The 22,556-nt window shown below is 39.5% G+C and overlaps 1 protein-coding gene across 1 annotated transcript; it reads right to left on the bottom strand.

The window, feature by feature from the left end:
• Positions 1–2,309: 2,309 nt before the first annotated feature.
• Positions 2,310–2,663, bottom strand: LOC131490900 (large ribosomal subunit protein eL42-like). The gene has a single exon (XM_058693324.1). It carries the CDS (start codon positions 2,638–2,640, stop codon positions 2,320–2,322), a length of 321 nt encoding a protein of 106 aa, XP_058549307.1. The 5' UTR covers positions 2,641–2,663; the 3' UTR covers positions 2,310–2,319.
• Positions 2,664–22,556: the final 19,893 nt, after the last annotated feature.

Genomic DNA, 22,556 nt, shown 5'->3' with positions numbered 1-22,556 from the left:
GTTCCCAAAGATATTGCCTACAGTTTATGGTAAGCTATGGGGCAAGTTCTCAAAAAGAAGAGCAGATTTTAAATTATTATTGATCTCACGATCAATTGTTGATCGTTCTGTTATGTTGATCGTTATGCTATTATTTGTGTAGGTTGGTCAATTAATGTTGCCTCAAGCATGGAAAAGAAACAATGAGTTTGCATCTTATTTATTAAAATGCTTCCTTCCATCGGAGACATTTGAACCACAGGATAATTTGGGTTGTCATAAAAACAATAAATTTATATCTGTACCACACATTTTGCTGAATTGAGAGGAAGAATGAAAATGTGTGCCCTCACTGAAATGCCACACAGGTATGTCAATGTTCCTTGAGGAATTGCCAGTGTTTCTCTATGATGAGACTAGACCTGAAAAATGCAAGTGGATCTGAAAACTGCCACGCTGTGGTTTTAAAATGAAGCCCCAAACTTGGTTATTACTAAAAAAATTTAGCTCATTTGTTCTCCTTTCAGATATGAGGTTGAGTATGTAATGTATGCCAAAGGGATGTTTCAAAATCTATATGTGGTATATAGATTCATAAACTTAGCAGATGCTTTAGAAACTGCAAATTAGGACCTCTGGTTCAAGACCATGTGGATTTCTAGAAATTCTTCTATGCTTCCTGCTTTAGAAACCAAAAGGAAAAGAACATATGTGAAATCTAAGGGAACATCAGAATAAATATTTATAGTCTGGAAATATGCACTTCAATTTGTCACTCAAACGACATTAATTCCAACTGCTGTAAATGGCAAATACCTGAGATCTTTACACTGGTTAGTGTTGTGGGCTTGGCTTATGAGGTGCGGCTTTGGTGCCCTTCGCAATGAACAAATTCAAGATGGAAAGAAAGTGAAATCCAGAGTCAGAAACTCTTCATTCTGTAGTGAGAGACTATGACACTTTGTCTAGGCAATGACGGTGAAATAGAAAAGGATGAACGAGTGAGAGGAAGAAAAGGCTGTGCTAATGAGTCATAAAAATCATCCAGGAGCAGCCCAATGTGTGGTACTTGTTAAAATTATGCAAGGATCTTTTATCCTGTGGAGTTCATTGTTGGACTAATAATGTTAATTTAGCAGAAAAGTTGATTTGTATGTTGCAGCCGTGTGGTGCAGTAGTAGGGCACATGGAATTCTCGGTGACACTGGACTTTGGTTCAGATTCTGTGTGTCTGCTGCCTGTCCATCCCTGAGGAAGTAGGTTAGCCTCTCTACGAATTAGGCTACTCATCTGGAAGTGGCTAATGGCAGGGTTGGGTTGATGAAATCAAATAATCATTTAAACCTCTCAATACAGTGCTTAGCACATATTAAATGCTCATGATAATGATGAATTTAATTACTTCCTTTTAGTCAAGTATTACCTGAAAAATGTGTGTGTGTGAAATTATGTAAAGCCAGACTCCATAAAATGTCCTGCTTTCAAGAATATTACAATTACCTGGATACTGAGTTCTTGATATAGTTTGTCCGTCAAGATTTTAATTCCATACTCAGGACTCAATCTCCTTTGTCAGGTTCTCTGCACATAGGCCATTCTCCTCTGTTTTAAATGATCCAGGGAACATCCCCAGTAGGTGGGGGGAGGGTATGAGAGGATACAGGGGTGATTCTGGAAGGCTTGCCTCCTTTATGGGAAGAGCTGAGCATCCACTGCAAGTGTCTTGAGTCAGAACATTCAGGATGACTTGGAGGTTAGGAGGGTGCGAGATATAGGAGATTCTGAGAAATAAAACCTCATTGCTTTTATTCCAGTCTCATGGCCCCAGTGAATCCTGTGAGTCTTGAGCCAAGAGGACTTCTTACTATGAAGCTTCTCTTCTCATAAACGTACTCACAGGGGAAGTTTGCAAAAGCAGAACCAGGATTGTAATCAACAAGAGTTATAATAATTATTAAAGTTGTTAGCCTGAAGTTCGTTTGTTTTCTTTCTTTCTTTCTTTCTTTCTTTCTTTCTTTCTTTCTTTCTTTCTTTCTTTCTTTCTTTCTTTCTCTTTCTTTCTTTCTTTCTTTCTTTCTTTCTTTCTTTCTTTCTTTCTTTCTTTCTTTCTTTCTTTCTTTCTTTCTTTCTTTCTTTCTTTCTTTCTTTCTTTCTTTCTCCTTCCTTCCTTCCTTCCTTCCTTCCTTCCTTCCTTCCTTCCTTCCTAGCATAAATTTCCCTACAAAGGGAATTTTATTGAGGGCACTAGTTTATTTCACACTTAAAAGACCAACTGCAACCAAATGAAGTGAACGTAACCTCAAGATTTTATTGTCTTCATAATGTAACAAAATATGAAGCTTAGAACTGGATCACTTGGCTGTTTCTCTCCTTATCTCCTCCCAGTTCAGAATGCTTGCATCTCTTAATAGCCAGCATTCTCTTAGATCTGCAGTTGGGCTCAACACATTCAAGCCTCAGCACAATCTTCTTTGTGGTTTTAGCCTTTTTCCAGAAAATTGGCTTAGTTTGCCTACCAGAGCCACTCTGCTTCCTGTCATAATGCCGCTTTCCCTGGACATAAAGAGAATCTTTGCCTTTCTTGTACTGTGTCACTTTGTGGGGTTGGTGTTTGCCACACTTCTTGCAGAAAGTCTGGCGGGTTTTAGGAATGGTCACCATGGCTGTGAGAAGGGTATCGGCACAGAAAGCTCCCTTTCTTTCTTTCTTTCCCTCTCACATGTCTAACCATTGGTCTCCTATTCTTTTACTTTCAAGTTAACACATCACCACTGAATTAAAATGCAGCAATTATTCATGATCATTCAGTGCATTTCGTTTTTCTTTAAAGCCTGTCTATGCCTGATATTACAACTTTTGATAGCGAGGCAGTTAAATGAAAAAGACAATCTTCTGTATCAAGATTTAGACTAAGGCAACTTACATTCCTAATGGTGTAAGCACTTTTGTCTGGTACTAGTAGAATGGATACATATGAGGGCTGTTAATTTAGCTCTAATGTGAGCTGCATGGGAAACGCTATAGGGGTTCTATTTAGTTTGTAGTAAACAACTTCGGAATCAATGTGTTTTCTTTACTGAAGACTTGCTTAGTGCATTGGAAAAAAATTCTATTAGTTTGCCTCATTTGGTAGTCACCACGCATCCTGACGTTTGAGCCAGTGGCCCCCATTAAGGCTGGCATGACTGTTTGTAGCAAAATGAACCAAGCCATCTGAATTCAACCTCAGTGTCATCATTCAAGCAAGCCAGACAGAGCCATGATTTAGGATTTTCCCAACATTTTATGGCAATTTGTTTCATTTGCCACAGGCCCGTAATGATGCAAATTGCCATAAAGTGGGATAATCAGGCAGTGGAAGTGTCATAAAACTGCAGGAGAAACAAATTTCCATCTTGGAACTTTGCATGCCGATGAATGTGGGGAAGAGTAAATGTGGACCTGGCTTTGCTGGTGTTATCTGGTTGCCAAGCTCTGTGCCAAGCAGAAATGATTCCATTTTGTCAATTTGTATTCATTTTGAGGCCAAAGAATGGGAGCAAAAGAGGACCTGAAAATGAAAGGAAGCCCCTGGCCAAAGTCTCTCCTCAGGTGTCTGGGCTGCGAGCCGGCAAGGGGTGATCCAGGGGAGAGGAGGCCAAATGTGTGCCATTAGATAGATGGAGGATAAATTAAAGGGCTGTCACAGATTGGAGTGTTTTGGCCTTCTGAAATGTCATGGTACTTCTCCTGCTATGTTTTTGGGATCCCTGCCCTGCCTTGAACAGCCCTGCCTCTCTTCTGCCATGAACAGCCAGTGCCACGGTGGGAACCAACAGGCTGGAAATGGAATTGTTAGACCAAAGCTCTTCAGGCTGTGCTGAGACCTGGGATGTGGTTGAAATGAAAGAGTCCACTCTCACATATTCATTGCTTACCCTTGGAAGTGAGAATTTTGTTGTTTTTTGGTTTTTATGTTTTTAAATGCCTGAGAAACAGACTCCCTTTGTCTCTCTGCTTTTTTAATTTTCATTTGTTCTTCTCCTAGCCGCATTCCTACCCTCTAGATCATTTACTTTACATGGTTCAGGTATCACGAGTCATGCCCTGAAGGATCACACAGCCTGAAATTTCCAGGTCTCACTCCACAGCTGATAATGGGATTGTTCTGTCTTTGCCCTTTGTTTGTATGTTGTCCATTTTGTTTGCTGTTTTGCAAGATTGCATTAATGGCACTGGTGTGAAAGCGCCCCAAGGACACATTCCGTAGCGTCACTCCTGCTAACTGAACTGGTTTTGACAGATATCTTAATAACATTTTAGCTCATTGCCAAGCTGCGAGGAGTAAGAGCTACATTCATTGCTCGTTTCTTCCTTTTTTTAAAAAATGAAATATATCCCAGGAAGAACTTCTCTAAAGTTCTCTTCTGATTTTATTCTGTAAACTCAGTTTCTCATGGACTCCCCAATGAACAACTCCGCTTCCTGATTTTGACACTGTTGTGTCCTCAAAGTGACACACTAAAGAGGATGAAAAAGTGGTATCTTTCTGGCTCTCCCAATGGTGATATTTTATCTATGGCTTTCACATATCGTCATTTTCATGTTCTTATGTTTCCTATTTAATTTAGTTTATATTCTGTGATGTTCTTTTTAATGTGTTTAGAATATGAAAGATCCTGTTTTCAAACACTGCAACTGCCTGATCTCAGATAATCGTAGCTGGTGTTGATTACACACACTTACTGAGAATGCACCACTGTGGTATTCCTTTACCTGCATGACCTCATTTTCAAAAACAAACCCATGAGGTGTTGTCCTTTCAAAATATTGTTTCATTTTAAGCGACAAAATGTGAACAGGATCATGTAGAGTGTTGAGTAGACTGATTTTCTTTCAAGCGCAGGGTCAGCTCTGCTGGGCTCTACTTTGTAAAGATGTCTTGCAGGATACACGGTCACACTTGATAATTGTGCATCTAAGTACAAGGTGGAAATTGCAGTTTGGAAATTGGAAAAGGCCTGAACAGATGAAAATTACATGATTTTTGGATACTTGGAAAAATTAATTCCTTGGAAATACATGTGGTATTGGTGAAATGACTGAACTTGATGTGGGAGTAGGGTTTCTCTTGAATGATCTGGTCTGTGGTCTCCACTAAAGTTAAAGTGCAAAGAATTAACATTTGCTTCTGGTGCCTCTTTAAACTTCCATCAAAGCCCTCTTCTTCCATGATGTTCTTGTCTTCTAAAAGTTTCCATGACTGGGTGTCTACGGGTTTTTTTTTTTTTTTTTTTTTTTTTTTTTTTTTTTTTTTTTAGCGTTTATTTATTTTTGAGACAGAGAGAGACAGAGCATGAACGGGGGAGGGTCAGAGAGAGGGAGACACAGAATCTGAAACAGGCTCCAGGCTCTGAGCTGTCAGCACAGAGCCCGACGCGGGGCTTGAACTCACGGACTGCGAGATCATGACCTGAGCCGAAGTTGGACGCTTAACTGACTGAGCCACCCAGGTGCCCTGGGTGTCTACTGGTTTTATTTCTCCAGGGCTTACTTCAAGTCTAGCAGGACCTCCCTCCTACTGTTCTGTTCATAAACATTTCCTTTCAAAAGATTCTTGGTTTTTTTTCCTTCAATTTTAGGCAACTAAATGTGAACAGGATTATGTAGACTATTGAGTGGATTGACTCCCTTTCTAGCAGAGGACAAGTCCTCTTGGGTTCTTTTTTCTACAAATGGTGTCAACCAGCTTGAGCCCATTTTCCACTCTTATTTTCATCTTCATGGATAAGAAAGAATAAACAGAAGATATAAGGGGAAAGACAATGGCAAGGAATATTTTCTTGGGGGGCTTAGTGGTCAGGGATAGCAAAGCATAGCAGTGTGTGTTTTGGTACGTGTTTATCATTGCAACCTCCACCAATTTTCATGGGATAAATACTCCCAAAGGAGCCTTTTCCAGGCTGTCCACATGATGTTACTGAATGTAGAGTTGGGAAGAGATGCTCAGACTTCCTAGAACATGCCAATTCTAGCATGCCCCTTTGCACCAGCTGGCCAAGCAAGAACTCCAGTTGAGGACTGGGAGCGAAGTTGACAGTGGCTGGCAAGGTCCTTTGGACAGATGAAGGGCCTATGGTATTTGTTCCGGAAGAACATAACTTTATTCAAATCACAAGGCCATTAAAAATGATGTAGTTAGTGAAAATTGTCAAAACCTCTAAGAACAACTTAGGACTAAGTGGTTGAATTTCTATAAAGAGTCTTGAATATTTTAGGGGATAAGATTAATTTTATAAATGTTATGGATTCTTGAGCAGGTGATTTTTGTATTTTTGATTTAACAAAAGGTTATTTTTTCATGGAAAAAAAATAAGGCAGCAAGAAAATACCAAGTCTGTAACAGAGGCACAGCTTGCAGTGGATATTGTTATGTTAATAAATGAAATAAATACAGAGCTGTGCTGCAGACCAATGCCAATTCCCCCCCCCCCCCATTTCTATCAAATAGAATGAGCTTTGCATCTAAAGGGGCTGAACAAATGTTTGTGAGAGGGCATTGGTGTCTAGATTAGTTGCAACTTGGGGCCCCTGGGTGGCTCAGTCGGTTAAGCGTCCGACTTCGGCTCACGTCATGGTCTCACGGTTTGTGAATTCGAGCCCCGTGTCAGCTCTGTGCTGACAGCTCAGAGCCTGGAGCCTGCTTCGGATTCTGTGTCTCCCTCTCTCTCTCTGCCCCTCCCCTGCTCATGCTCTGTCTCTCTGTCAAAAATAAATAAACATTAAAAAAATAAAAATAAATAAATTAGTTGCAACTTGCTTTTTGTCCCACTATATATTAAAGCCAAGATAAGTACACTCAAGTCACTTATGTGGCCGGCACAAAATATTCATTAACAGTGGAAGAGTTAGGGACGCCTGGGTAGCTCAGTCAGTTGAGTGTCCGACTCTTGATTTCAGCACAATCCTAGGATTGTGGGGTTAAGCCTCACGTCGGGTTCTGCACTGAGTGTGGAGCCTGCTTAAGATTTTCTCTCTCTCTTTGCCTCTACCCCCAAGTCAAGTTAGAAATGGAATTAAAAGAAAAAAAAACAATGAGAATTTCAAAAGATCTAGATCTGGAATGATGGGATGAATCTAATAAGACCACACTTACTAGGTGAAAATGTTAAGCCTCTACTGACCCAAAGGTCAGTAGTCTAACAGCCCAAATATGAGTGATTTCAGGTAATTGTAAACTTGATATAAATCCCCACCTTGTGTATTATGTAGATGCTGCAAATAAAATATAACACAAGGGCACACCCTTTACTTGGAGAACATTGTACTATCTGGAGGAAGGGAGATCATTATTTCACTGTGCTTTTCATCTATTCGTTTATCTCATTCACCATACTCACCCATTCATTCACTCATTCATTGACTCAATTAATAATTTGAGGATCTATAAAACCAGATAAGTGATGGATACAGAGTCATAAGATAGGCACTGCAATGCCCACATGGAGCTTATATACGGTCAGTTATTGTTCAGACTATGTATAAAGTACAATGGTTGGTCTTGGATATGACACTAAGGGAGTTGATAAGAAAGTAAAATCTTCCCACAGGCTGGCAGTAAGATCAGTCTGGAATACATTGTCAGTCACGTAAGGAAGGGCTGAAGTAACCAGAGGAGAGAAGAGTTTAAGACCATGCCCCGGCTTTCTACAAATATCTGAATAATCATCAAAGAGCTCATGTGTTCCATATGGGAAGGGAAAAAGAAATGAGTAGTTATATCTGGATGAGTTGGGAGAGGAAGAGGGAAGGTTTAGCCAAATATGTAATTGTTAATCTGAGACTTGAAGGATGAATGGGGCGGCAGCATCATCATCATCATCATCATCATCATCATCATCAGAAAGGGCATTTCCTCAAGAGGAAGGAGCACTCTGTGCAAGTGCTCAAAGCCACACGATGGGAAGATCTTTGGTAACTGCATGTGTTTTTGCGTGTTTGTAGTACAGAGAATAGGAGTTGGAGGGGAGAGTTGAAGGGGCGTGGCCAAAGATGAATGTGGAGACAAAGTCTTGGGTCAGATCCAGGAAGTCTTTTATGCCAGGGAGTTTAAATTCTATTTGAAGTCACTAGGGGAGGTGGGGGTGGGTGGGAATCAAAGAATTATAGGCAGGGGAGTGACATACTTAGATTTATGTTTCAGAAAGATCACACTGGTGGCAGTGTGGAGGAAGGATTTGGGGGAGGGTAAGTTTCCTGACTCAAAGGGAAGGAGGAGTTTCTGACATAAATGACCCTAGGACTGTATTTTTAGGTTGAGTTTATCTCAGAGAGTCTGAAATGCATTGTCTTTGTAGCTGTGGTTCTTTTACACTGAGCTGGGTTGAGGGTCAAAAAAAGGTGTCTTTTCTTTCTGTACTCAGAACGCAGAGTATATAGTTTTCTCTTGGTGTGTCTGGTTCATCTTACCTCCTTCCTTCCTTCCTGCCTCCCTCCCTCCCTCCTTCCCTCCTTCCCTCCCTCAAAGATGTATTGAATATCTCATAGGTGACAGCCCTGTTCTTGGTCATGGAGACATAGCAGACATACAGATAAGTTCTTGAGGGTTGGGAAGGGGGAGGAATAGAGACAAACAATAAACAAGAAAACACATGAAAGGTAATTTCAGGTGGTTTTAAGTGCTGTGAAGTTACTACAACACAGTAACTTGATTGGCAGTAGCTTGGGTAGGGATAGGTTCGTCAGGTGGGTTAGTCTAAGCAGTCTTTCTTAGGAGGTGATACTTGAATTGAGACCTGAATGAGGATGGAGGCAGCCATCTTTAGATCAAAGGGAGGCTCTCCAAAGAGGAATAACCCACAGGATCAGAATTATTTTGTCATATTCAAGAAAATTTTCGTGCTATATGGAACGAAGACAGTCAATGAGGGGGAGGGTAGTACTAGACAAGGTCAGAAAGGGAGGTAAAAGGCAAGCAAAATACAGTCATAGGATTCATAGGCCTTGGTATAAGGTTGGGGTTCCATCTCATCTGTATTGTAAAGAAATCACTCTGGCTGCTTCTAGTGGCAGGTGGATTGGAGTGAGGCAGGAAAAATAGCAGAGAAACAAAATGAAAGTTATTGTAGATGTCCAGGTGAAAAAAAATATGGCCTCTATATTGGTGGTGGCAATGGTGATGGAGAAAATTTGGTGGGTTCTGGGGATCAAGCCAAGAGAACTCACTGATGGATTAGATATGGGGAGTGAGACACAAGAGAAATCAGGAATGAGCCCTTGATCTTGTGCTTCACCAATGTTCCAGTTTTGGGGAGATAGGAGAGGCTGAGGGAGGAAAATAATTGGATGGGAAAACCAAAAGTTCTCTTTTTTCTGTGTTAGCTTTGCTATCCTTGTTAGGCTTTAAGTAAAGATGTTAAGGAGATGGTTAGATACCTGAGACTGAAACTTAGTGAGGTGAGGTCAAAGCTGGAGATAGGAATTCAAGGGTTACTGGTATTAAATTCATGATGGTATGATTAGCAGCTCACAAGGTGTTCACTTGGTCAAGTGATGGTGGTCTCTCCTAACTCACTACACCAGCACACTTAATATTTGGTAGATACTTAATAACTGTTTACTTATTGCCCTGAACTATACTAGACTGTTCCGGAGTATTAAAGATAAGTACATTGGGGCGCCTGTGTGGTTCTTTTGGTTGAGCATCCAACCTTGGATTTTGGCTCAGGTCATGATCTCACAGTTGTTGAACTGAGCTCCACTTCAGGCTCAGAGCTGAGGATGGAGTTTGCTTGGGATTCTCTCTCTCTCTCTCTCTCTCTCTCTCTCTCTCTCTCTCTCTCTCTCCCCCACCTCTGCCCCTCCCCCACTAGTGTGCACGCGCACACTCTCTCAAAAAAAAAAAAAAGAAATAAAAGATAAGTGCATTATTTCCAAGAATTTTGGCTGCTTCCTACCAAAAATGTATCTTTGTCTTTATGGTTAAAGTCTGGGAGGATATACAAAAGGATATACAGAGGTATACACAAAAACATTTTGTGTTTGTTGAACATGTCCTCTTGGGCATGTGGAAAGAAGTTTACAAGAGTGTTTCTTCTCCATCTCCTCCCTTCTGTATTTAGAACTCATTGGGTTCTAAAGAGAATTCAAGCATTGGGTCTCTAGTCTTATTGGATGATTTTAATGATATTTCAAACTGAAATTTTAAGCCATATAAAATTGCTCTTTATAACAAAATATCCTCAGTATTCACATCTAAATCTACATCACAATGGGAGTTAGTATCCCCAGAACTGCAGTCACTTGGACTTGGATCCTGATATTAGTGTTCTTTTCCTTCTGACTGTTCTAGAATTTTTTATTTCTGCCTCAATAAAATACTACCTACAGTTTAAAATACTGCTTAACATTTGTGCAGTAATCTGAATGTAAGCTTTCATTCTTAAAAATAAGATCACAACTAGTTTAAGGCATGAGAAATGAATATTTTCTTTGAACAGCAATTCAAGTCATCTATTAATTACTAGAAAGATTCTGGGTGCCAGCTTTTACTGATTTTTCTTTTTGTTGGCACTCTGTGTAAAGACAGACTGATGATATACTCTTGGTTCTCTTTCCTCTTTTATTTTCAAATCTTTATTCCATTTCACGAATGCTTTTGAAATCCAAGTAATTGAAGAGCTTGACAAGATTTGGAAGGGACGAGAGTCTGGTCGTGATGATACAGCTGGTCCCAGGGGAAGGTGAAAACACTACTCTTAGTTGTCTTAACATTTATTTCTATTATGGAGTCTTTCTCATGGCTCTGCAGACTAAATTCCAGCCGAGGTTTGTACTGAAGACAGCATGATATAGACTCTCATGGATGGGGCTGAGAAATATTCTTTAAAAATGCATTCTATTCATTTCCCGGGAAAGATATGAAGGCATATTTTCAAATTACCTAATCATTAATGTTAGGATGAAAGTTACTGATTCTGTAAAGTTTTATAATAACAATCTAGGTTTTATTTTAAATTAATGTCACAGGTACATTAGATAAAAATGTTCAATTCATTTGTTTATATGTTAATTATATCTATTTCACGACATGTAATACACACTTTTTACATCATGTATAATGCATTTTAATTTATTCACTGTGTCGCAATTGAGTTATCTCTATGGATTTCCTAATTTATGTTATAAAAAACCTTTGCAAAAAGATAAATTCTTTGTTCCTACTGATCTTTAAAACAGATTTATGGCTTTCAAATAATAGCCTCAGAAGTTAAAATTTTAATATCATTTTAATGTATTCTCTAAACACTACTTCAACATTAAATCTTGCTTTTAACTCTTGTATTATCCTTTTTTTCATTATACTTTACCAGCACGAGCATCCGACACCTCCTTATTCTCTCTTTAGAGGATTATATATTAAAGTTGGAAGACCTTCAAAGTTCATTTCATAAATGGGACGATTGAGGCTGAAGAGAGCTTCTCTCTGTATCTGCATAGTCCTATCATACTGATCTCATCCTTATAGAGAGTGACATTTTCAACATCACCTTCCTTAGAAGTAATAGACAAAATCCAAAGAGACTGGTTGAGTTTGCAAACATATATTCAACCCCCAAATTCCCATGAAATGAGCATTCACCCAAAATGAGTAATAAATTACCTAATGGGACATGACCCAGTAAAGGGAAAGCTGAGAATGTGACCAACTGAAATTTGGGACATAAGCTGTGGCGTCCTTGACTAATGCATCTGCCTTTCTTGTGTCAACTAAAATTCCCACGGTTCATTTCTAGTAGTGTGGCCTTCACAAAGAGGGCATGGCCAGAAATTTTGTTTAAATACAGAACGTAGCCCAGGAAATGGGAAGGAAGGGTGGTTTCAATAATGCGGCTCAGAGAGTATGACAGATTTTATGAGTTCTGAGCATTGGGGAAAATTTTTTTTCTCATTGTTCTCAGACTTCGCTACTCCTCAAATTAAAAAGCCAAGAGCAGTTTGGAAAGAGACTCACAGTAGTGGAAGAAAGAGTGGGTGGCAGACGTGCCAGATCAGGAGAGGTGTCTCAGTAGCAATGTTTTGCAGAGTGAACATCTACATTTCCCGCATGTACACAGGTCTGTGCACTGTGTAGCAGAACCATGGATGGCTCCAGTGGTAGAAATGTACTTGTTGGAGCCTTTGTCTTTAAAGTCTTTGAGAAATGGCAGAATGCCAGATGGCGATTTTTTTTTTTTTTTTTTTTTTGCCACTGGTATTCAAATCTTTGATGTAGGAAAATGACATTACAATGGAGATTGCTTAGGGGAAGACAGGTGGACAGGTGTATCTCACCTGCCACTTGCAGTTACGGCTTTAGTGCTTAGAAGGAGCATATCTCGTAAATAGCCCCTCATTATCGTAAGGTCTTGTCAGACGCGTTTCTTTCTGATGATGACATGTGTCACACTGGTTCTAGGAAGAAGTATGACGCAGAAGATAATTTGTTATTGAAGACCCAGCTGTCTATTAAATCTTTTTTCCTTCTGCCTCAAGTTTGCTTCCCAAACCTGTTCTCAGCAAAGGAATTGTACCCTCGCAGCAGCTTACAGTGTCAAAATCAGACAATGGCTAAAACGGTTAGCCTTCTTAGGATATTTGCATTTTATCAGAAATTGAAATCTTGAACCAAGGAAATGAATGCCTGAGGTGCAATTTTCAAGCAGTTAATGAGCTAACTAATAAGGATTTTTTTTTAGTAGCAAGAGGACTTTCTTGTTACCTTAAAATTATGCCAATTAAAAAATAAAACCAAACAAATGAAATAATCCATGAGCATTTGATGGGTAAAATTTATATTCATTTTTATTTTAATTTCAAACATTTCAACAGTATTTCCACTTCCAGAAATTATATCTATGTGAGCTTTAGAAATATAAAAATGTAATTGTGCTATAAATTTGCATTTTTTGAGTTTTTGTTAAATTGACATATAACTGATGTATTAGCTTCAGGTCTATAACATGATTCAATATTTGTATATATTATGAAATAATAACCACACCTAATAAGTCCAGCTAACATTGGTCATTTTCTTGTGATAAGAACTTTTAATACCTACTTAGCAACTTTCAGTATTTTTAAAGTTTAATTGAAATGATCTTTGTACTTCCTCTACCTGATCCTGGATTTGAATACATGTTGTATAATTTGAAATATCTTTGGAATTCTAGACTCAGGACTAGAGGATCAGTGGGTAAATTAAACCTTGGTCTAATGCTCTCACTGACTTGATGTGTATGTTTTGGAAGTCCTATATAGACTTGATGTGTATGTTCTGGAAGTTATAGATATAAATATATAAAACAGTATATTTTGTGAGGCTATCCCAACTAGGTGATAGCCTTGAGAGGGAAGAAACAGATTATAGTTACAGGGGTTCATCAGTGAGCCAGGACTAAGTAGACAAGATGCATTGGTGGATGTGATCAATGATAAAGAAGAGAGAGAACTTGGACTCTGATGGGCAGAAGTTTCAAGTGTGGTTCTCTCATTTATTAGCTGTGACAGTTTGTGTAATAAGTTTATCCTCTCTGAAGATTAGTCTTTTCAGAATATGTAGTATATGTAGTATATGTAGGGGAAATAACATACTGCATAAATTGGGAATCATGGTCTAATGTAAGCAGAACATCAAGTTCAGTATCTAAGATGACACAGAAATGAAATAGGAAAGAGAACTTCAGAATTCAGATTTTCAGGCTTGAATTAGGATGTTTATTGCTTTCGAATTGTGACCATAGATTAAGGTTTTTTTCTTGGAATTGGACGCCAAATGTATTATGAGTAAAGCAGCAATGATAATACCTGCCAGATACAGTTACATCTCCTAACACGGAGACCAACACCAGATACACCTTATGAGCCTGCTCTAATTCCCTAAGGTACTGTCACCTCCCAGACCTTCAGTTATATGGCCAAGGACTCTGCTTGGATCTGTGCTGCTCAGCTTAGTGGAGCTGACGAGTTGTCAACTGAGCAGCCAAATATGCTCCATATTTTTGACTTTTTTTTGCCACTTCAGGACTCCACTGAGACCCCCATAAGAATGCATGGGATGTGGAATGATGCCACCCAGAAACATGGGGCGGTTTATTCCTTATGGCACATATTTTCATCAGTGTGCATCAGGGGATGGGGAGAACATGGAAGATAAACCCTCACCAACTCCACCACCATGTCTGAATTTATCCACATATCCTATCTGAAGAAATCCCATAGGGCTGAACTAAACTCACCTGGAGAGATGTATGGTTGATTCCTGGCCCATCATGATGCCATGACCAGTGTAATAATGCAATAGCTTGCCTCCCTTTTCATCCTTCTCTATCTTTTTAAACTTATCCCTCATTTTCCCTACGCTAGAACTGCACCTCTCGAAAGTATCAACAAAAAATTCTTAAGATTCTTTTGCCTAGAGAAGCCAGACTAAGATGATGCTTAGCACTTAGAAGTTGTACATTAAATATCAATTTTCCTTTCTTCCTTTTTAAAAAATATTAAAAAAAATTTTTTTTTAATTTTTTTTTTAGCGTTTATTTATTTTTGAGACAGAGAGAGACAGAGCATGAACGGGGGAGGGTCAGAGAGAGGGAGACACAGAATCTGAAACAGGCTCCAGGCTCTGAGCTGTCAGCACAGAGCCCGACGCGGGGCTCGAACTCACGGACCGCGAGATCATGACCTGGGCCGAAGTCAGCCGCTTAACCAACTGAGCCACACAGGCGCCCCTAAAAAAATTTTTTTAAAGTCAGCTCTTTGCCCACCTTGGGGCTTGAACTCACAATCCTCACATCAAGAGTTTCATGCTCTACTGAATGAACCATCCAGGAACCCCTGCCTCCTTCCTTCCATTTCTATTAATTTTATTTGGCTTTGCTCAGTTTAAGGCTGAACTTTGACTTTGGTGTCTTAGTTGCCTCCATTCCTTGTCTTATCTTCCTGAACTCATATTCTATCTCAGGTACTGATTTTTCATGTTTGTTTTTCATTTGGGCCTGAAAAGCAATCTATCCCTTTGATGTTTGGTTTCTAGAAATCTTGAGTTTGTCTAAATAGACCCTGATAGAATGCTCCTATGTAGGCTCTTAGCTTAGAACTCTCCATGTACAGGGAGTTCATGATTCATTTTACTTGTATGAGATTTGTTGATTCCTGAACTTTGCTAGGACAGCCATTTCGATTTGAGAACAGCATATACATCTGTATTTAGACTTTAGTGAGTCTTCCTATGGTTTTTTAATGATAGAGTCATTGTTTGAGAGAATAGAAGAATTTGGGGTCATGCAAACTCTAGATTATTTTCACGTGAGAAGGTGTCAATCTGAGGAATGAGAGGGTTTCCTGCAGATTAGAATTCTCTCTCCTATAGTTAGAGACTTATGGCAACCCCTTTTTAGTAGATCTCATGCTTAGTTCTCAATAGATAAAGGTAGATTTTGGATGTCCAACCTCAGACCCATCTTGGGAAGCATAGATACTTCCTGTTTCCAGACCTGGTAGGTGACCAGAGTGCCTTTTCATCTCTGTGAGATCTGTGAGGACTGGGATAGTTCGTGCAGACTTCATGGAGGAGTTGAGGCTTGGATGTCACCATGAAGACTGTTGATTTTCTATAAGCCCGTGTTTCTGGGTTTTCTCACAGCATACACTGCTTTGTTTCTTCATCCCAACCAGTCAAAAATCCTAATGGTTAAAGATCCATTTCAAATATCACTTTCTCTATGTAACTCTTCCTCATTTTCCTGTCTGAAAGTAATTGCAACCTCCTTTGGGTTTCCACATGCTCTGTTTATGTCTCTTTTTAGAAAAAAATTTTTTTTCCCTTAATATCCATTTATTTTTGACAGAGAGACAGAGACAGAGCGTGAGTGGGGGAGGGGCAGAGGGAGAGGGAGACACAGAATCTGGAACGGGCTCCAGGCTCTGAACTGTCAGCATAGAGTCTGACACGGGGCTCGAACTCACAGACAGATCATGACTTGAGCTGAAGTCGGACGCTCAACCGACTGAGCCACCCAGGCGCCCCTGTTTATGTCTGTTTATATACAGTCTTGTGTTATTGGGACACTTGTTTTTTTGTACATGAACAACTCCTCGAGGGCAGGGGTGGAATCTTACGTATCTTTGTGTCATGTCTTAGCATTTAGCACATAAGGTATTTCAAAATATCTGTTGTATTGAATTTTCTCTGTCCTTCATCTCAGACATCTTGAATATTTAGTTTGTGCCAAGAACTATGTTAAACATTATGTAATTCAAATCAATTCTCCTAACTTGGACTCAGCAAAGATCACTAAGAGAATGTCTTCTGAATTATAGTCCTTAGAAGAGACCAATATTCAGAACTGGGAGTTTTACAAAGAGCGTTTCAGGTGGGGATCACTGATTGGTTTGAACAGATCTCCATGACTCTTTTCCCCTCAAGATCATTTCCCCCTTTTGCCTTTGAGTCTTTCTCTGCCGCTGTCTTTGAATTTTCTCTGATTTAAAATCCTCCCAGCTTTCTCCCACTTCCAAATGACTTAGACTTTAACCCCGTTAAGTGTTGTAATTTGTGGGAATTTAAGGTGGCTACAGACATGCGGTGTTCTGCTCTGTTTCCCATTTTATTTTCTGTGGAGGGAATACTCCTTCTGAGAATTGTTTTAGAACAATTATTAGTTGGTAGGTAAAATGATGCTGTTCAAATTCAGTATGAAAGGCCACCCAGTTTTTAGAGTAAAGCTTTCTGTAGAGATGGAAGTATTCTACATCTGTCTTGTCCAATACGGTTGCCAGTAGCTACTTGTGGCTAATTGAGCCCTTGCAATATGGCTTGTGTGACTGAGAAACTGAGTTGTAAGTTTTATTTGATTTTAATTAAAATGTAAATAGCCCTGTGTGGTTAGAAGCTGCTGTACTGGTCATTGTAGGTATAGACCAATGACAGTTATTGTCTCACATTTTTCTATGAACACATAAAAATGCCCTTGGATAAGTACTTTTGGATAAATACTACCAGTATTTTGGTACTTTAGGATAAGTACTTTGGATAAATACTACCTGTATTACATTATCTTCCCTTTTGCAGATTCACAATGCACACAAATGTGATAAAGGCTCTAAGAAATCTTCCTTCAAAAACAAAATCTGTTTATATTAGTTTAACCCAGAATTGTCTGCTCTCAGGTGACCGTGGAATCCACTCTCCCCCTCCTCCAGCATTAATTCTTTTTTTTTTTTTTTAACGTTTATTTATTTTTGAGACAGAGACAGAGCATGAACAGGGGAGGGGCAGAGAGAGAGGGAGACACAGAATCTGAAACAGGCTCCAGGCTCTGAGCGGTCAGCACAGAGTCCGACGTGGGGCTCGAACTCACGGACCGTGAGATCATGACCTGAGCCGAAGTCAGACGCTTAACCGACCGAGCCACCCAGGCGCCCCCAGCAGTAATTCTTATAAACAACTTGTGGCCTCATTCTGCAGAACTCTTGGAAAAAGTCTCCTTCAGACCATTTTCCCTATCAAAAGCTTGTGTTATGTGTTTAGCCAGGCTTGTTCCCTCTTCTATTTTGTGGAAACAGAAGGGTGACTTAAGTAAGCATAACGGGTAGCTTTCTCTAACCTTTACACAATCTGTTCTGAGGAGATGGGGCGTTTATATTTGCCCCATAGGCACGAAGCCATGGAGACTCTGAAATGACGCTTTATGGAGGGACGGTATGTTTTCTAGATATAGCTGTGGCTGAGCCTGGCTCACATTTAGTCCTTGGAACCATGATATGTCCCCAGTTTGACCTAAGCCACAGGTAGGCCTCTTTTTTGTGGGCCTTAGAGAGACAATCATCTGTCCCCCACTGGAGTCGCTGTTGTCATGGGTTTATCCCACCAACAATAATACAGGAAGGAGTATGTTAACGTCCAGTTGTCTTTTCCTCTTACTCGTAATAGACCAGCTAGTGATGCTTCAGATGAAATTGGTCTGAAGGCTGAGAGCAGGTCCATTATTGGGAGCATTTGCTTTAAATTATGAAATTCAGGAAGGCTTGTGGCAGAGAGGCGGCCAGTTCTGCCGCAAAAGGCGCTCGCTTGTCTGTTTCTTGCATTCTGTTAAATATTTCTTATTTCCTCAGAATACACCACAAGGACCATTTGACTGTCCCCTCTGGCTCCTGCATCTTGCTTCCAGCATGAACAGACAGGTAATAACCGTTCAGCAGGGCCATTACCTCTTCTAAAGACTATTATCAAAATGGTCATTATACATAATGGAGATTATTACAGGCAGCCTGAGAGATTTTTTAGATACATCTCTCCAGTAATAGGTGGCCTTTTTTAGCCTTATATATCTGTGGGGATAATACCAGGGCACAGAATACATGACAAATGATGATTTTTAGCAAAACTCTGTCAGCTTTTAATGCATTAATTGGATTGTGGATTTAAATTGTATTTATGCAGAAACTCTTACATTTTACTCTTGGCAAATACACGGCATGGCAGGAACATTTCAAGAATAGACGTTAAAATACATAGAATGTATCGTCCATGTTTATACTATGCAATCACATATGCAAGGATACTGGCAGTAATGAATCCTTTGAGAACAAAGTCTTTTATAATGAAGTGGCTGGTCTGTAGTCAGCCAATCAATAAGTATTTATAGACCTTGGGCTTCATGCCAGGCCCTGGAAATATGGCAGTTAGAATACACAGAGGGAAGCTTAGACACTTAGAGTCTAGAAGTCTGTTTTTTTTTTTTTTTTAAAGTCAAATCTCAACATTTTAGTCCCATGAAGATAAAACCTCCTTATATATCTTCCTTTTGTCCCCAACTATTTGAAGGTTAATAGGTCCTGTTCCAGGTAAAATGTGAATTTTGCTGTGTGATACACAGTTGGTTGCTTACCAAATGGCCTTTCTCCCTTAGAGCAACGACTTTATTATTGTTTGGTTGGTAAGGTATAATATATACCTTAAGTCAAGTATAGTAAGATGTTAATATGGGCTTCTTGGCATTTCAGGAATGACTCATGACCCAAGAACAAAAAAAAGTAGTTGCCTAGTAATAGGTCATTCCAAAGAGCGATGGTGGTGGTATTGGGTCACTGATGCCTGATTTGCAAAAGAGGTATCAAAAAAACCCAGTTTTGTAAGCCCTCACCCAGCATCCTTTTTGGAGTGTAAACAGTTTGAGGTTAAAGTGAGCAGGGAGAGTAATTTTTGAAAAAAGTTGTTGGAGAGCTGTGGCATTTTGCTTTCTCACAGTGGGACTTACCCCTCACTTGATAAGTGAGAGGGTTTTGAAAAGAGCACAGAGATCTTGTCATTGGTACTCATGGGGTTGATAGAGCAGAAGGAACTAGTACTTGACCTTGGCTGAGAAAGGCCAGGGACTTTGGTTAGCAAGTTACTCTCATAGCCAGGCAAGGAAAGGTGGCTTCGTGGAATGTGTGGTACTAACAGATTTTATGGTGCCAGTGATAAATGAGTGTTTTGTCTGGGCCAGATAGGGTCATTGAGGAGAAAGAGCTGAGCTGTTCTGGAAGGAACCTACTGAGTCCCCTTTTTCCAAGAGGGTCATCTGGAGGGGCACTAGAACTCTTCTTAGAGCTGATGAGGGACAGTTGTTATGGCGTGATGCAGGAGACATTGCATTTATGGGTACCTCAAAGATGTCCCAGCTTTAGGAATTTCTTTTGCAGCACATTTTACTCATCTGCTCTGTATCTTACAATTGAAATCGTCCTGTTTGATACATTGGTAAAATAATATCCTGCCCGTTTCCTCTCTCTGGGCCTGCCTTGCTGAAGATGTTAGTCCCTACTTTGGATGTCCTGTAGGGTTGGCTGCACTCCCAAACCTCCAGTAAAGAGAGAGGAATCTACAGTTGGTCATTATTTTTTGCCCACATGTTTTTTTTTTTTCTGTGTACCCCCCCCCCCATCTCTCACCTCCTACATACTCTGTGACAATAGCAAGATTTTCCTTTTGTTAACCTGCGTGTAACCACCCTAAATCACTTTCAATCAGCATAGTTGACTCCATCTTTGATTCCATAGTTAAGCACCTGTCTCCAAACTGGCCAGTTGGCATAGTCACATGTGTTTAACACAGTGATTAGTTCTGAGATGTGATCTAAGGTGATCTGAGGAATTTTGCCGGGACTATTTAGAAGAGATATTTTCTTTTTACTAGGATTGCTAAGCAGGTAAGATGTAAAGGAGGGGTACTGATGGTTTACTTGCTTCTTGTCAGCTTACCTCAGCAGAAAGCCTAGCCAAGAGTCGGCCAGAAAGATTTGTGGTGACCCCATTTGAGCATCTGTATCCAAACATGTCTGAAATTATAACCATTCTACTTATAAGAAAAGAGTAAATTGCCCCCCCCCCAACCATTTTGTATTGGATTTTGTCATTTAGAACAAATAAAGATCTAACTGAGGAGTATTTATATTATGGTTAAGCTGCTCCTATCGGGGGTTAAAAAAATTATTTCCCTCCCTACTTTCTAAGAAGGGAAAGTTTTAAACATATGGAATGAAGAAATAGTAGCAAATTGATTTCCGTATGTTCTCTACCCAGATTTTAACAATTAACTCTATCTTTGCTGTATATTTTAGACATTATGACATATTATTCTAGATATTTCAACACATCTAAAAATAAAGAATTCTGCTGTATAAACACGATACCATTATCCCACTTAAGAAAATTGCCTGTAATTTGCTTTATTCTAATATTCAGTCCATATTTAAACTTCACTCTTTTTTTCCTAGTATGTCTTTTACAGATGAGTTTAACAGAATGAGTTTCCAATGAAGGTTCACACATTGATTTTGATTATTAAATCTCCTTAGAACTGTTTCCCATCATGTTATTTTTTAATGACATAGACCTTATAAGGAGTCCAGGCCAGTAGTGCTAAGAAATGCCCTTCATTTTGAATTTGTCGGATTGTTTCCATATGATCTCATTTAAGTCACGAAATGCTAGTAAGTTGGAAGGTGTAACTGTACCCTGTGAACTAGTAAATCAGACGTTATGTCTAGAAGCTTGATTATGTCCAAGTTAGTGTTTTATTTCTTTTTTAAGAACACTTAGAGATAAATAACAAGCATTGGAAAACAGGGAACTCTTGTGTACTGGTGATGGGAATGTAAATTGGTGCAGCCACTATGGAGAACAGGATGGGAGTTTCTCAAAAAATTAGAAATAGAAAACCATATGATCCATCAATCTGACTCCTAGAAATTTACCCAAAGGAAATGAAATCACTATCTCAAAAATATATCTGTACCCCCGTGTTCATCACAACACTGTTTATAGTAGCAAAGATGAAGAAACAACTCAAGTGTCCATTGACAGATGAATGGATAAGGAAACTGTGATGTATATTAGGGAAATATTATTCAGCCAAAAAAGAAAAAAGAGGAGAATTCTTGCCATTTGTAACAATAGGTAAGGACCTTGAGGGCATTGTGCTAAGTGAAATAAGTCACAAAAAGGAAAATATTATATGATAACACTTATCTTTGGAATCTTAAAAAACTAAACTCACAGAGAGCACATTGGTGTTTTCCAGAGGAGGTAGGGGGCAAAATAGGTGAAGGTGGTCAAAGGTAAAAACTTGTAGTTAAAAGATAAATAAGTCTTGGGGATGTTATGTGCAGCATGGTGACAATACTTAACAATACTGTGTTGTGTATGGAAGTTTCTTTTTTTTTTTTTTTAAATTTTTTTTTTAACATTTATTTATTTTTGAGACAGAGAGAGACAGAGCATGAACAGGGGAGGGGCAGAGAGAGAGGGAGACACAGAATCTGAAACAGGCTCCAGGCTCTGAGCGGTCAGCCCAGAGCCTGACGCGGGGCTCGAACTCACGGACCGTGAGATCGTGACCTGAGCGAAGTCGGACACTTAATCGACGGAGCCACCCAGGCGCCCCTGTGTATGGAAGTTTCTAAGGGAGTAGATTTTAAAAGTTCTCATCACAGGGTAAGTTCTCACCCAGGTGGGCGGTTCAGTTGGTTAAGCATCCAATTCTTGACTTAGGCTCAGGTCATGAGCTCACGGTTTGTGGGTTCGAGCCATGTGTTGGGCTCTGCACTGACATTATGGAGCCTGCTTAGGATTCTCTCTCTCCCTCTCTCTGTCCCTCCACTGCTCATGCTCCCTCTTTATCTCAAAATAAATAAATAAATCTTAAAAAAAAAAGTTCTCATCACAAGAAAAAATAAAGTACATGTGGTGATGGATGTTAACTTCTTGCAATCATTTTGCGATATATACATATACCAAATCATTATGCTGTACGCCCAAAACTAATAAATGTTATGTGTCAATTATATCTTAATTAAAAAACTGCCCTAAAATTTCATAGGGATGTGATATTATAGGTGATATCGTAACATGTTGTTCCCATTGCTCACATAGGTCAGGTTGCTTAAAACTAGGGATGCTGAGCTTGACTGTTTTGCTTGAGATGGTGATTCCTATCTCATTATATAGGTACAATTTTTTCGTATCCTTTATCCTTAATAAGTAATCTATGTTGTTGTGAGGTCATACTTTAGCAT

This window comes from Neofelis nebulosa, chromosome 12 (assembly GCF_028018385.1).
Source record: "Neofelis nebulosa isolate mNeoNeb1 chromosome 12, mNeoNeb1.pri, whole genome shotgun sequence".
NCBI classification, from domain to species: Eukaryota; Metazoa; Chordata; class Mammalia; order Carnivora; family Felidae; genus Neofelis; species Neofelis nebulosa.
This window is presented reverse-complemented; position numbering and strand designations above follow the sequence as displayed.